Source organism: Heteronotia binoei, chromosome 17 (assembly GCF_032191835.1).
Source record: "Heteronotia binoei isolate CCM8104 ecotype False Entrance Well chromosome 17, APGP_CSIRO_Hbin_v1, whole genome shotgun sequence".
Taxonomy (NCBI): Eukaryota; Metazoa; Chordata; class Lepidosauria; order Squamata; family Gekkonidae; genus Heteronotia; species Heteronotia binoei.
In genome coordinates, this window is record NC_083239.1 from 2,231,743 (window position 1) to 2,247,325 (window position 15,583).

A 15,583-nucleotide genomic window follows, 5' to 3' on the forward strand; every position below is an offset into this window, starting at 1 on the left:
TTCCACTGTTCAAACCCCGCGATAATTTTGCTGAACTCTAAGATTTGACAAACTTTCTAATATCCCCCCCCCCCCCGCACAAAAAATGGGGAAATAACCAAAACATATAAAGCAGACAGATGGAAATCTTCATCATGCCACTGCAGCCACATGAGAGAAAGTAATTTTAAAAATATGATGAGAGTAAGGTTTTATTATGACAATTATAATTCAAGAAGCATTTTGAGGTAGAGCTGATATAATTTAGTACACCTTCCGGTGGTGGCAGAGATGTATGACATATGCAAATAAGTTATGCAAATGAGTTGTGCTAATGAGCTCCAGCACCTCTTTTTCTATTAAATGACCCCTGGATATGGCTACCCCTTCCTGTGCTAAAGAAAGCAAATACTCCAGAACAAAATATAGTGGACAGTTGAAGGGGGTACTCCCTTAGATGAAACCAAACTTCAAAATGCACCCATTTCTTACAAGAGTACCTTTAGAAGACTTCTGGGCCTATATCAGAATATGCAGCACCTCTGGGGCAAAGTATATTCCTAGGGTCAGATCCTTCGCACTGCAAGTTGCAGCCTTGCTTCATCGTGGTGCAATATCTGACTGTTTGTCAGTAAATCTGGGGCAGGAGGGAACATAACAAACTCCAAGACTGCTATGCAAAACAGCTCTAAAAACCAGATCTGAGGTCAAAAGGAGGCTAAAAGAATACAGTTTGATGCCTCCATCACTAGCTTTCCTATCACCCTACTCAGAAGGGGAAGGGGGGGTGGAATATAGAATAGTGCTCCCGACCAATGTTTTTTAGTTGTTTTATGGATGGTTCCTAGCCTGAGGACTATTTAACCATATTGTTGTATATGGCTGTTTTATGTGTTTGAATGCCCGGCTTGGACAATGAAGAAAACTGAAAGGACAAAAGTTGATTCATTTGATATGTGCTGTTGGAGGAGAGTTTTGAACATACGAACATATGAAGCTGCCTTATACTGAATCAGACCTTTGGTCCATCAAAGTCGGTATTGTCTTCTCAGACTGGCAGCGGCTCTCCAGGGTCTCAAGCTGAGGTTTTTCACACCTATCTGCCTGGACCCTTTTTGGGAGATGCCGGGGATTGAACCTGGGACCTTCTGCTTCCCAAGCAGATGCTCTACCACTGAGCCACCATCCCTCCCCAAGCATATGAACATATGAAGCTGCCTTATACTGAATCAGACCTTTGGTCTATCAAAGTCAGTATTGTCTTTTCAGACTGGCAGAGGCTCTCCAGGGTCTCAAGCTGAGGTTTTTCACACCTATTTGCCTGGACCCTTTTTTGCAGATGCCAGGGATTGAACCGGGGACCTTCTGCCTCCCAAGCAGATGCTCTACCACTGAGCCACCGTCCCTCCCCTGCTCTCCAGGGTCTCAAGCTGAGGTTTTTCACACCTATTTGCCTGGACCCTTTTTAGTTGGAGATGCCAGGGATTGAACCTGGGACCTTCTGCTTCCCAAGCAGATGCTCTACCACTGAGTCACCGTCCCTCCCTTGCTCTCCAGGGTCTCAAGCTGAGGTTTTTCACACCTATTTGCCTGGACCCTTTTTAGTTGGAGATGCCAGGGATTGAACCTGGGACCTTCTGCTTCCCAAGCAGATGCTCTACCACTGAGTCACCGTCCCTCCCCTGCTCTCCAGGGTCTCAAGCTGAGGTTTTCCACACCTATTTGCCTGGACCCTTTTTTGGAGATGCCGGGGATTGAACCTGGGATTTTCTGCTTCCCAAGCAGATGCTCTACCACTGAGCCACCGTCCCTCCCCTAGTTTTAATATCTCAAGCAGCATTCAACCATACTCTGATATATTTATATATCCAGGGCTGGCGCTGGGTTTTTTGCCACCCCAGGCAAGGCCCTGGCTCCGCCCTCCAGTGGGGGAGGGCCCCCAGCACTGGTCCAAATCGGGCCCCGTTTACACAGAGGGCTCCTGGGAAAGCTGAATGAGGCCAGATGGCCCTGTTTGCATGGAGAGCTCCTCTTGAGGAGTCCTCTGTGCAAATGCCCTCCCGCTCGACCTTCACGCGGCGTGGGAAAGCTGAGTAGGGCCAGATCACACGGCCTTTCGCTTCCCCAGTGCCCTCTGAGGATGCAGGGGAAGGGAAACACCACTCTTTCTCAGCTCTGAGGGATTGGGGGAACTCCTCTGATCCCTCAGAGCCAAGAAAAAATGAGCCAGAGGCTCAGGGATGGTGTGATCAGGGAGGGGGCGACAGTCCCCCGGCCCTGCTGGGAGATGGTGCCCTAGGCGATTGCCTAGTTCACCAACTTCCATGCGCCGGCCCTGTACATATCCATGTGCTGTACACCTGTTGTAAGAACAATGAATGGTATTCTGGCCCCAGTTTATATGACATCACTGTTCCTTGTGAAATAGGAGCAGGGACAGGAAACATCGCACTTTAGTGCCTGCTACAGCACAAAAGAAAGTCTACACTGCTTCACTTAATCATTTAGAAATGTCAAATGGCCTACTTTACTTCTTCACTGAAAGCAACTCAATGGAATATGAACATCTGGGGCTATTTTTAGCCCAGTGACTCTGAATGCTGTCTGTTTCTTCAGAGGCTCCTGAAGTATGCTTACACTGATTTGCCACTCACTGTGCTGCAAAGTCCAGCTTACCTCAGGTATGCAGTCATCATGAGTAACCACTCTCACAATGTCATCCAGCGGCAGAAGGGAATTACATTTGATCTCAGTATACACATTCTTCCCTTCTGTACATGCTGCTAGCAAATCCACCAGGGTGATGTGGTAAGCCAAAGCCCCACTCTCATCTACTTGGTCTCTGTCAGAGCACATCATTTGGAGAAGGACTGGAAAGGAGGCTCTGTCATTATAAAACACCAGCACATCTTCGCCTCCATTCAGGAGCTGAAATGACAACAAGGAAAACTGTCACTTCTTTTAAACACTTTAAGTTTCTACCCGTATCACTTCTGTTGGGGAGTTCATTCCCCTGATGTTTTTAAACTTATTTGATTCTATGCCCTCTTTGGTGTACAATGCAACACCTCCACAAACCCATTGCGACCTTTACCTTTTATAGTAGAGGATCCATTGAGAAGGCAAATGTAGGAAAAGGTCAGCATGCAAAACATAAGTCATTACTGGAAGCCAGGTTGAAACAAAATTAGTGATACAGGAATCATCATCTGGCTTTGAATATTTCTTGGAAATTTTGTCTAAGATATAATACTCTTTAACGTTTTCCAACCATTCTGAATTAGTTGGTGGAAGCCAGCACAAAAGTGGGTAATTTAATTAATTATCTTACAAATAAAACTGCAGACTTGCCACCGGAACCCCAGTAAGAGAGGACAGTACCACCAACAATGGCTATAATTTCCAACAATTTTTATGGCTATAAGTCCTCTGGAGCTATAATAGAAAGAGCTTACAGGCTAGTATCTTAATCAAATACACACCTTAAGATAGATAATAGTAAAATTCCTTAACTATCTCACAAAAGAAATTTTAGGGAGTCCAAAACTAAAGTAGCCTTGATGTAACAAATGAAAGAAAATCGTAGTTTTCCAAGACTTTGAAAACTATGCAAAAATGAAGGTAATTAAAGCCAATTACAGAAAGACTAATAAAGTATAATATCTATTATAGATGGGTCTTTCCCCTCAATTTCCAGGTGAATTATAAGGGCACATCTTTGCAATCAAATAACTTGGAGAGTGACAAGCCTACTGGATCAAGGGAATGCTATTGATGTTATTTACCTAGATTTCAGTAAATCTTTTGACAGGGTTCCCCATGATGTTCTGATGGTAAACTAGAGGATTGTGGACTGGACTCTAGGATAGTTAGGTGGGTAGGGAACTGGATGGAGAACCACATTCAAAGAGTAGTTGTCAATGGCATTACATCTGAATGGAGGGAGGTGTCCAGTGGGCTCAGTTTTGGGCCATGTACTTTTCAATATTTTTATCAATGATCTGGATGAGTGGAGGGGCTACTAATTAAATTTGCAGGTGACACCACATTGGGAGGAGCAGCAAATATACTAGAAGATAGAGTTTGAATTCAAAGAGATTTGTAGTGGCCTCCTGGCTCAGACTGAGTCGGCTGAAATTGAATCCAACGAAGACGGAGGTTCTCTACCTGGGTCGGGGCGGTCCGGGGAGAGAGATCCAGCTGCCGGCCCTTGACGGGGTGCCACTAATACCGGTCCCCAAGGTCAAGAGCTTAGGCGTGCTCCTTGAGTCCTCCCTTACAATGGAGGCTCAGGTGGCAGCCACTGTTAGATCTGCCTTTTTCCATCTTCGGCAAGCACGGCAGCTGGCCCCTTACCTGGACCACAGCGACCTAGCGACGGTAATCCATGCTACGGTCACCTCAAGAATAGATCACTGTAATGCTCTCTACATGGGGCTACCCCTGACGCTAACCCGGAGACTACAACTAGTGCAGAACGCTGCGGCACGGCTGTTAATGGGGCTACCACGACGGGAGCACATTCAGCCAGTGCTGAGAGAGCTGCACTGGTTGCCTGTTGTGTTCCGAGTTCGCTTCAAGGTGTTGGTATTAACCTTTAAAGCCCTTTATGGTCAGGGACCTGCCTATCTACGGGACCGCCTTTCCCCATATATCCCCCAGAGAGCACTGCAATCAGGGACAAAAAATCTGCTATCTGCCCCTGGCCCAAAAGAAGCCAGGCTATGCGCAACAAGATCTAGGGCCTTCTCGGTGGCAGCACCAGAACTCTGGAACACCCTCCCAGAAGCTATAAGGGCCCTGCGGGATCTGTCGGCGTTCCGCAGGGCCTGTAAGACCGAACTGTTTAGACAGGCATTTCTGGTTGACTGAAAATGGGCTGCCACCGGACATCCTACAGAAGCTGGTGGTCATAGTCAGAACCCAATACCGCCAGACTGGATCGAGATAGCGTAATAGTTTTAAACTGATAAATGTATTATGGTTTTATATGTTTTATGGAATTGATTGTTTTTATGATACTGTAAGCCGCCCTGAGTCCGCTTGCGGAGAGGGCGGGATATAAATGCAAAGTAATAAATAAATAAATAAATAAAAAATTTATATTGCTAGTAATAGTTTAGTTTTCTATAATGAAAGACAAGGATGGTAAAATATATGGAGAACTTCATACTGCAGGTAGAATGATCTGGCTATTTTATTTGGAGGTAGAATTATAATTAATATATTTGTACTTTTCTTTGTTTCTGTTCTTCCCACTCTGTACATGCCCTTCCCCCCCTTTTATGTATTTTTGCTCTTGCTTCTCCCTTTTGTAGTTAAAATCATTAAAAATTATAAAACTAGAGTTCACAAAGATGGATTACAAGCCATAAGGAACATAATTTCTTACAACACCACAGCTGACTTTGCCATCAAACTCTGCCATTTTGTTCTCACCCATATCCATTTCAAATCTGTTAACAACTGGTTCCTTCAGATCAATGGTATAGCCATGGGCGGCCCCACCGTATGCTGACACCTTTATAGCTGGCTTAAAATAATGCTTCCTAAACACTTACCCATTCACACCTCTCTTATACCTGTGATACATTGATGATATCTTTCTTGTGTGGACACAAAGAAAGCCCTGGTAAACAAACACTGGACATATTTCACCAGGCATTCAAAACAGACGGGCACAAAAGAGAAAATAACAAAACACAACTAAAGGTCACATATAGCTCTCTGCTTCTGATAATGCTACCTTTGAGGTGCTGGCTTTTAATTTTCTGTCTAGCAGTCTAATTTTTTTCCCTCCGGGACCATTTCCATTTCCTCCAACTCCATTCCCCAATGTCATCGGTGCCAATGTGCACCACAACTGCTTCCCCTTCCTCAGTACAATCTAGCAACATATCTAGGCTATGGAAGAGGTCCCTTCTAAGGGACTGCATTCCTCCTCCTCAGACTGATGTCCTCCAACCTCAAGATTCTCACTCTCCATAACAGCAGAAGAGCTGTCAGCACAATGTTCTAACCATATTTGTGGCATTTCCTGCAAAACATTGGCTAGCCCTTGCCCACCTGCTTGCTTTCGACATTCATAAATTATTAGTCTTTTAAAGGTATTTTGGAGTGAAACAGGGTGCTTAGCTGAACTTTCGTGGACTTCCATAGCAGGAAGAACACAGCAGCATACCACCATCCTTGCTGATTTGACACTTGTATGTCCTTTCTCAGGAAACTTGGACTAGAGGTGTTCTCTCCTGCTCCCCCCTGAACTCCATCACTGAACTCCCAAGTTCAGCCTCCCTGTTTAGAAGCAATGATCCCAAGATCCCAGAAGCAAGCCCCATAGGAATCCTGTGTGCCTCTTGCAGGACTAGACCTATAACTGCCTTCTAATAACTGCATTCTCTTATCATCCCTGTGCCACAAAGATTAAACGGATGTGCTTCTAGGATGGCAAAACATTCCAACATACAAGGGTAAAAACTCTTTCATTGGAAGGAGAATGTGCTTCTAGGAAGCGACAAAAACTGCTGGATGGCAAAACATTCCAACATACAAGGATAAAAACTCTTTCAAAGGAAGAATCCAATTCACTATGCAGGACATAACGGAGAGGATAGTGTGGATTATAAATAGTGCACATAAATAAGTGGAAAGCGATGGGAGGGACTGGATCAGCTCAGACGGTAAGCACCTTGGGGAAAGGCCTCCGCTCCCCATGAAGCACCACTCCCTTTGATTGCATTACATCATTAATCAGGAAGTGCAATAACTCCAGTGGGGGAAAGTGCTCGTAGAATGTTTGGTTTAACATACCTCTGTCATTACCATATCTTGGCACTTCTTGACATATTTGCCATCTGCTCTCACAATGGTTTGCAGGAACCGGAGATACTCCACGTGGCGGCCATGTGTCTCAATGCAGTGTACAAAGTGCTGCACTGCTCGCTCGCTAATTTCATTGCACAGATGATAGTTGTTTGTGAAGATGTGCCGCATGGTTTCAGCTTCAAGAAGCTAATTTAAACGCAAACAGACAAAAACAAAGCCCCACAGAAGAATGGTGAAAATAGAGCACTCATAAATTCTGACTGAAGTACGGTAATTAGGGAAAAAACACATGGAAAATGCAAGTCTCTAGCACCTATAACATTACTCTGCAAGAAGCTGTCAGCGGAAACAGGGGGAAAAATATTGCCAAATGCCCCCAGGTAAATTACTTCATTCAGACACATACAACTGAAGGCAAATGAAAAATAGATCTGAGAATTGATTCTGAAATTATTTTACAGTATAGTTCTGGCAATGCAATACAGCCCCAATGGTCATGTGCATCCTCTTAACTTTGCCAAGTAATCCCAGCCAGGTAATCACATGATCCAGGATTAAAGGACAGCTTGTGTCAAGACTCACCATGCATTAGAATGGGACAATACCTCAGCAGACCCCACTAAAAGCGGACTTTTTAGAATCAAGGGCATCCAGATGGAAAACCAAACTCAGCCACTAAATGAAGAAATCCCAGTGAACAAGCACAACCCAGCAATTAAAGACACCTAGAATCATAGTATCACAGAGCTGGAAGGGACCTCCAAGGTCATATAGTCCAACACTCTGCACAATGCAGGAAACTCACAAATACCTTCCCACCCCACCCCGATTGACACCTGCTACATACCCAGATGCAGATCCAGCAAGGTAGTCACTTTCTCAAAAAAAGAGATCAGGTTAGTTCGACATGACTTGTTCTTGAGAAAACCATGCTGGCTCTTAGTAATCACATCCATCCTTTCTAAATGTTTCAGGACCAACTGTTTGATCATTTGTTCTAAAACTTTTCCAGGGATAGATGTCAAGCTGACGGGTTGGTAGTTACCTGGATCCTCTTTTTTTCCCTTCTTGAAGATGGGGACATTTGCCCGCCTCCAATCTTCTGGAACCTCTCCTGTTCTCCAAGAATTCTCAAAAATAATAGCCGGAGGCTCAGAAATTATATCCACAAGCTCTTTTAGAACCCTTGGATGCAGTTCATCTGGCCCTGAGGACTAAGTTTCATTTAAAGGAACTAGGTGTTCATGTACTACCCTTATGCTGATCCTAGGTTGGAACGTCATACCCTCCTTATATGCTCTGTTTTTGCCATGTGGAGCACTGTTTCCCTCAGAAGAGAAGCCTGAGGAAAAGTAGGAATCGAGCAGTTCTGTCCTCTCTTCATTACCTGTTACAATTTCACTTTCCTGCCCTCGCAATGGGCCTACCATATCTTTGCTCTTTTTTCTTACTCTGAACATAAAAAAGACCCCTTTTTTGTTGTTTTTGGCATCTTTGGCCAGTCAAGCTCATACTGAGCTTTAGCTTTCCTAACTTTTTCTCTACAAGCACTGGTGACTTGTTTATATTCATCCTTGGTCATAAGGCCCTCCTTCCAATTCCTAAAGGAGTCTTTTTTTATTTCTCAAGTCTTTAGAGAGCTGTTTATGGAGCCAACTTGGCTTCTTTAGGCTTTTTCCATTTTTTCTTCTCATAGGAATCGTCTGTGATTGCGCTTTCAGTATTTCACTTTTAAGAAACTCCCACCCCTCCTGAACCCCCTTCTTCCTAAGTATTTCTGACCATGGGATTTTTCCCAGCACAGTTCTAAGTTTATCGAAGTTTGCCTTTCTGAAGTCCAACCTATAAGTCTGACTACGTATAGTTTTTCCCTTCCCTAAGACTGTAAATTCCAAAATCACATGGTCACTACTGCCCAGTGTGTCCGCTATTTCCACTTCTTCAATCAGTTCCTCCTTGTTGGTGAGAATCAAATCCAAGATAGCAGATCCCCTTGTTTCCTTCCTCACTTTCTGGAAAAGGAAGTTGTCAACAAGACAAGTCAGGAATCTGACTTTTCATTTTTAGCAGAGTTGGACTTCCAACAGATGTCTGGGTAACTGAAATCTTCCATGATCACTGTATCCCTTCTTTTGGAGCAGTGGTCCCCAACCTTTGTGGATCCAGGCACCAGCCCCAGGGCTGACACGCTAACTGTGGCCCCCGGGCTGGCAGGGTGGGGGCACCCAGGTTGGCCTCTCCCCCACCCACCATGGCACCTCCTCCCCCCATTTCCTCCTCCCTCCTTTGCCCCCCTGCGCAGCCTCGCCGCCTCCCCCTCTCTTTTCCTCCCCCGTTTCTTCCTCCCTCCTTCGCTGCCCCACCACACAGCCTCGCCACCTCCTCCCATCCCCCCCCCCATTTTCACCATTTTTAGGCCAGGGAAGGGGCCGTGAAGTGCCTCCCAGCCTGACCCCGCCCCCAGCTGATCAGCTGATTGGCAGGAAAACCACAGCAGTGGCAAGCAACGCTGCCCTTTCCTCCTTCCCTCCCCCGGCCTTAAAATGGTGGAAACAGGGGGGAGGTGCCGTGGGGGGGAGGACAGCGAGGCTGCGCAGCCCGTTGCAAACACGCTGCGGGCTGGTACCGGTCTCCAGCCCAGGGGTTAGGGACCCCTGTCTTGGAGAACTCTGCAATCTGTTGTAGGAGTATCTCATCCAAGTCCTCTGCCTGGCTTGGTGGTCTATACCCCCACAATAATATCACTGTTTTTTCTTAATTCTTTTATCTTTACCCAGAGACTCTCAACTGAGCTGCCATGCTCAGATTCACATATTTCCTCACAAGTATATACCTCCTTCACATATACTGCTACACCTCCTCCCTTTCTCATTTGCTTGTCCCTTTTAAATAAGTTGTACCCCTGAATCCTAATATTCCAGTTGTGAGTGTCATCCCACCAAGTTTCAGTAAGGCCTATTATGTCATAGTCTCCTTCCTTTATTAGGACTTCCAGTTCCTCCTGTTTGTTTCCCATACTCTGTGCATTAGTGTAGAGACATCGGAATCCACGTTTTATGCATCCCGAGGGTTTAGTTTCCATACAGACCTGCAAGTTCAAATTACTTAGCATATGCGCCACTCTTTGCAAATCTTTAATGTCCTTATCCCCAGTTTCTGGCATCTTACGAGGCTTTGAATTATTGTTTCGCTCCTCCATACAAATTAGTTTAAAGCCTTCCTTATTAGGTTAGCAAGGCTGTTACCAAACACCCTTTTTCTACTGCCATAAGGTGCAAATCATCTCCCAATAGAAGACCACCGTCTTGAAAGCGTAAGCCATGGTCCAGAAATCCAAATCTTTCCTGACGACACCATCGATGTAGCTAGTCATTTGTTTGAAGTATTCTTCTTTCCCGTCCTAAACCACGGCCTTCAACAGGAAGAACTGATGAAAACACAACCTTTTCTAATACGTTCAGGGCTATGACGGGCAATATTGTTTGTTCCCATGTGGATCAGCAAGCAAGGATAGTAATCCATGGGTTTGATAAGTCTTCCAATCCTTTCTGTCACTTGCTGGATGTGTGCACCTGGCAGACAGCAGACCTCTCAGGATGACTAGTCCGGTCGGCACACTATGGGCTCCACCGCTCTGAGCAAGGAGTCTCCAGTCACCACCACCTTCCTCCTCCTATATTGGGGAGCAGAAGATTCAGGCTTCTTATCCACAGGATCCTGAGAAACTTTCTTCAAGTTTCTTGGAGGCTGGGGAAACAGCCCTTGTTCCAATGGTTCAGATCAGTTACTGTGGGGAGATCCTGGAACATATTGCTGAGCAGCAGAGGCTTAGAATATCTCCTGATTTTCTTTCTCCTTCAGGTTACATTTTTCCAGGAACCCTCCTCCTGTGTTGGGTTCTCATCTAATTGCTGAGATACCACTTCCTCTCCCTCCTCTTGTCCTTTCAAGAGTGCCTCATACATTTTGTCAAGAAAATCCTCATTTTCCTTTATACACTGCAGTATGGGCAATCGTGCCTCCAGTCCCTGTATCTTCTCCTCCAGCAGGGCCACTAATTTACACTTTCTGCAAGTGTAATTCGTGCTAGTCTCAGATAGAAATACAAACATCCCACAGTCTTTACATGTCACTGCCTTTGCTCCCTCACCAGCCATGCTGCTGCAATCCATTTCAAAATTTTCTGTATCTTGACTTCTCTTTAAATCCCACTCCCACTTGAAACTACTTGTAAGTACCCATCTTTCTATAGAACCCCCAGGCCAAGAACCCTTTGGCTCTTGCCCTTCGGCTCACACCTCTGGCAAGGATGAGCCTTGCAAATTAAAGGCTCAAGCCCCCACCCACCTCTGACTCAACAGCCAGAGCAACAGCAGAGGGTGGGGCCAGCAATTACCCCCAGGCAAACAAGCTCTCCTCACTCAGCAACAGCTACACAAAAGACACACAAAAGCAATCAGAAACCCCTCTCCAGCAGGCACCAAGCACTCACACAGTTCCCTCCCACAGCAACCCTAGGTAACGCTCCCCAGCAGTTTTAGAAAAGCAAATCGCACTCACTCCCCTTACCAGCAGCTATGTTCTAGCTCTGTAGATCAGATCCTGCCTCCTGTACTTGTAATTGTATGGACAACTCCACTACTGTTTAGCCCTTCAGGCCACTGACCCTTTCCAAGCTTGCTGACACTCCTGTCCTTGCTGCTCAGGCTCTGGCAACAATTCCTTGACTTTGGACTATTATTCCCGGAAGAACCATGCTGCCATAGTCTGAGCCAGACAGGACACAACAATCCCAATAACAGCTCTGGTTAAGACTATTCAGAGGTTCTCAGTTTAACTAGGTTTCTTAAAGCAAGAGACCCAGATAGCCTTAATTATTGGCACCAAAGTATGCTTTAACCAAAGTAAGGGGAAATTCCCTCTAGGGAAAGACTACAGAGAGGAATGCACATCCTAACCTCTGAACTGTGATTAGGCAATCAGTTGCATAAATATGCAGTGACTCACTACTAGGGGACTATTAAGTATAATTTTTAAAATACATAAGAACATAAGAGAAGCCATGTTAGATCAGGCCAATGGCCCATCCTATTACTATTAATGAGTTGTGAAATCTTGTTTATACAAGTAGCCCTAGCCTCTGTCAAGGCATCTATCATCTGAAATGTCCCCTATTCTCATAAACTGTGTATATGTAAGGTTGGAAGTCCCTAATCTGTTGCCTATGTACTGCTCTACTGTGATCTCTATGCTGAATTATTAATTATTTCATCTCTGTGTGAGATGAAAGGGTACTCCAAGGAGAGGCTTGTTTCATATTTCCTATTAAACCGATGATCTCATATTACTGGCCTTGGTAGCAAGGTATTTCCTAACTTCTATGAGAATCCAGGAATTTAAGGTAAAGCAATGTGAAAAAGAGGAATTTGCCCCTCTGTAATGTTTTAATTGCATCCCACTTGTTCCTGTCGATGCCATTTATCGTCCAATCAGGTACTCACCCCAGGTGTTAAGAATAAGTTTATATGTTTATGAAGCAGAATTTGATTCTGAGGGTTTCCATGACAGAAGTTCTGAAGGAACATGTGAGCCAAGTTCATCACTTCGTTCATCTTCTCATCTGTCTGCAGATAAATTTAATTGTTAAAATGTATAACGTATGAACTGTGAATACTCTATTCCCCAAAGAACAGAGAAGCCAAAAGACAATCAAACTTAATTACAATAGTTAAATGTTTGTTTCTTACCTTCTCGTATGGTATCTGTAAAAGATCTAACACTACACAGTGAGCTCCCATGTTTTTAAGCAATCGCTGTTGTTGATTTCGACGTTTTTTATTCTGGACACAGAGCTTACTTAGGCGAATCAAAATCTGGCAATACAAGGAATTATGTTATCATTCACAAAGAATACATACAGGAGACTATAAGACAGGGGTGCCCAAACTGCAGCCTGGGAGCCACTTGTGGTCCTTTCACACATATTGTATGGCTCTCAAAGCCCCCACTGCCCTGTTGGCCAGTTTGGAGAAGGCATTTATCTCTTTAAATCCCGTCTCCAAGTCAAGCTAGCCAGCAGCTCAGAGAACACATTTGAAGTTAACGTTGCTTTCTTTCCAGATTTCTTTATTTCTTTCTCTTTTTTCTCCCTCTAAAGTTAGATATGTTCTCCAAGTCCTGCCCCATTGCCACACCAACTGGCTAGCTTGGCTAAGAGAGGGCATGTCTCTCTTGAAATCTTTTCTCCAAGCCAAGTTGGTTGGCGTGGGGACGCGGGATGAGATTGGAGAACACATTTAAAGTTAAAGGTGCTTTCTTTCCACCTCTCTCTCTCTCTTTCTAATTTGTTTCCAATTGAGGGAGCTAGAGAATGCTTGCCAAAATATTTCATTTTCAATAAAAATTTCAGGAAACAAATAGTTCTAGTTTTCTAGTAGTTCAGTTTATTACAATCAAAGATCAGTTAAAAACTGAAATAAAAAAAATGTTGTATGAGCCGCTCAAGGCTTGCCTGATGCTCTCTCTCTCTTTCTGTATGTGTAATAATATATAATTGCACAGTGAATCGGACAGGGGTGCGGTCGGCATCTCCGGAGCTGGTGGACCAAAGCAAGTCCAGCCACTCTCACGTCTTGCAGCTCTCAAACTCTGATGTTTATCCCATGTGGCTCTTACTTTAAGCAAGTTTGGCCACCCCTGCTATAAAATGTCAGCTAGTACATAAGCTACCATTGAAAGACACATCATCTACAAAGGCACAAACCTCCATAACGATATTGTAGTTGTTACTATTATTGCTGTCAATCTGAGGCTTCTTGCTACCATCTTGAATTGAACTCAGAATACTTGATTCCTGTAATTAGAAAAAGAGAAACATTAACTTCAAAATACCAAACATGAGCCAAAAGAGTGCAATACCAAAAGGCAAGGAGATTATATAAAATATAATAAGGTAGACAACTTTTTATTTGCAATGGCCAAAATTTGGAGACAGGGCCAAGGCCACCTTCAAATTTCTAAGGATTCAAAGTTTAGTCCAGTTATCTCCAGTTAAAAAATTACAGGTAGTAAGTGTTAGCATTATACATCTGATTAAGTGAGCTTAGATTCACAAATGTTTGTGCTGGAAATGTGTTCTTAGTTTTTAAGGCGCCATTGAACTCCTGCTATAGAATTCCCATCTGGAAACATTAAGGAAGACATTTCTCTGTCAGAGATCTTACAGTTTTCAAAAGTTTTATTGGTTTCAGAAAAAAATAGGGATAAGGGATAGGAAAGCACAATACATTCTGTTGTTATTTTGCATAAAAATACTTTCAAAGAATACAAGCTTAATTCTACAATATTTTCTTTACATAAATTGTCCCGTATTGTTTTGTCTAAACTGTACATAATCCATTTTAAAATTTTATAGTATAAATCTTTTGTTAAAATTATCTAGTAATTTTGACAATTCCAGTGAAGATAAATTTTATACTCTGCCAGAGATCTTAGAGCAGGGGTATCAAACATGTGGCCCATTGGCCAGATCAGACCCTTGGAGGGCTCCTATCAGGCCCACAAACAAATCACTGTCGCCTGCTTCCTTCTCCCTCTCTTGCTTCCTTCTGCATCACAGCTTGCTTTGCCAGGCTTGCTCAATCAAGCTACAGAGGAAAGCCTCTATTTTCTCCATTGGCTGACCAGCACATGAAGCAACTTATGTTCAACACCTCGCAATGTCCAGCCATTTCATATTTTCCTCTGGATCTTAGGCTCAAGGCATTGACCATGAAATTTCTGTAATGAATGTCAGTAAATCGAAAGTAGGTTTGCAACTTACAGACACACACCTGAACAAAACCTGAACAGCATACTCAAGATTGCTACAGGATTGACATTGGCTCCATACTTTGATGCAATAATTCAAAGCAAAAAGTGTCAGTTATCAGATTGTTAAATAAACAAAATGTTGCGAGGGTGCTAATGTTTTAAACATGTTTTATTCAATTTTTTTTTAAAAAAAATCTTTAATTTTGTTTGTGGTCTTTATAAAGTTTATATCTCTGCTACCTGGCATGACATTTTATGACACATATGGCTGGGCCCCAAAAGGCCACATTTATGTGAAATCCAGCCCTGATAACAAATGAGTTTTAGAGAGCAGTGCTTTTTTTTATATATATAAGTTCAGCAAGGATAAGTGCAGAGTTCTTTATCTGGATGACAGAAATGAGAAGCATGCATACTGGATGGTGGATATACTTCTGGGTAGCAGTGCTGTATGTGTTCCAACCTTTCCCCCTGATTCCAAGGGTCCTGGGAAAGATTGTGGAAGGTGGTGCTGCTGATAAACATGCCAGAATTTTCTCTTTAGGTTTTGAATCTGAAACGGCTACATTAATCTCTGAGGCACATGCCATGCACACCATCTATTCATTATACGACTTAAAGTCCTCATTAGCTGGAGAGGAAAATGCATCTCCTAGGCTCTCATCAGGTGACGGATTCGAATTGGCTTCCGATCTTGAGACGGAAGACTCAAACTTACAATCTCGGATCCAGTCTTTGGGTACTGGGTAGCTGCCCACTGCTGAGGGACTCTCAGCCTCATCTAATGGCCAGGGTTTCATGCTGCCCACTGAACCAATCCTATATAGCAATATCCCTGCTGACTTCCACCAGAGTAGACACTCAAAAATCTCACCGCTTGCTTGCTTTTCTTAATCTCTGACAAGAATTCATCAGTATTCTGTGCAAAGAGAGATGTACAAAACCCTGACCGTGCTGCCCACTGACC

The 15,583-nt window shown here is 43.9% G+C and overlaps 1 protein-coding gene across 1 annotated transcript in view; it reads right to left on the reverse strand.

The window, feature by feature from the left end:
- The window catches only part of ITPR2 (inositol 1,4,5-trisphosphate receptor type 2), a 320,928-nt gene that overhangs the window by 157,477 nt on the left and 147,868 nt on the right, over positions 1 to 15,583 (reverse strand). Inside the window, exons 27-31 of the mRNA XM_060257486.1 lie at positions 13,568 to 13,657; positions 12,552 to 12,677; positions 12,306 to 12,428; positions 6,790 to 6,990; positions 2,656 to 2,907 (exon numbers count right to left, since the gene is read on the reverse strand). Coding sequence (XP_060113469.1) covers positions 2,656 to 2,907; positions 6,790 to 6,990; positions 12,306 to 12,428; positions 12,552 to 12,677; positions 13,568 to 13,657 — 792 coding nt within the window. The remainder of the gene's footprint in view (positions 1 to 2,655; positions 2,908 to 6,789; positions 6,991 to 12,305; positions 12,429 to 12,551; positions 12,678 to 13,567; positions 13,658 to 15,583) is intronic.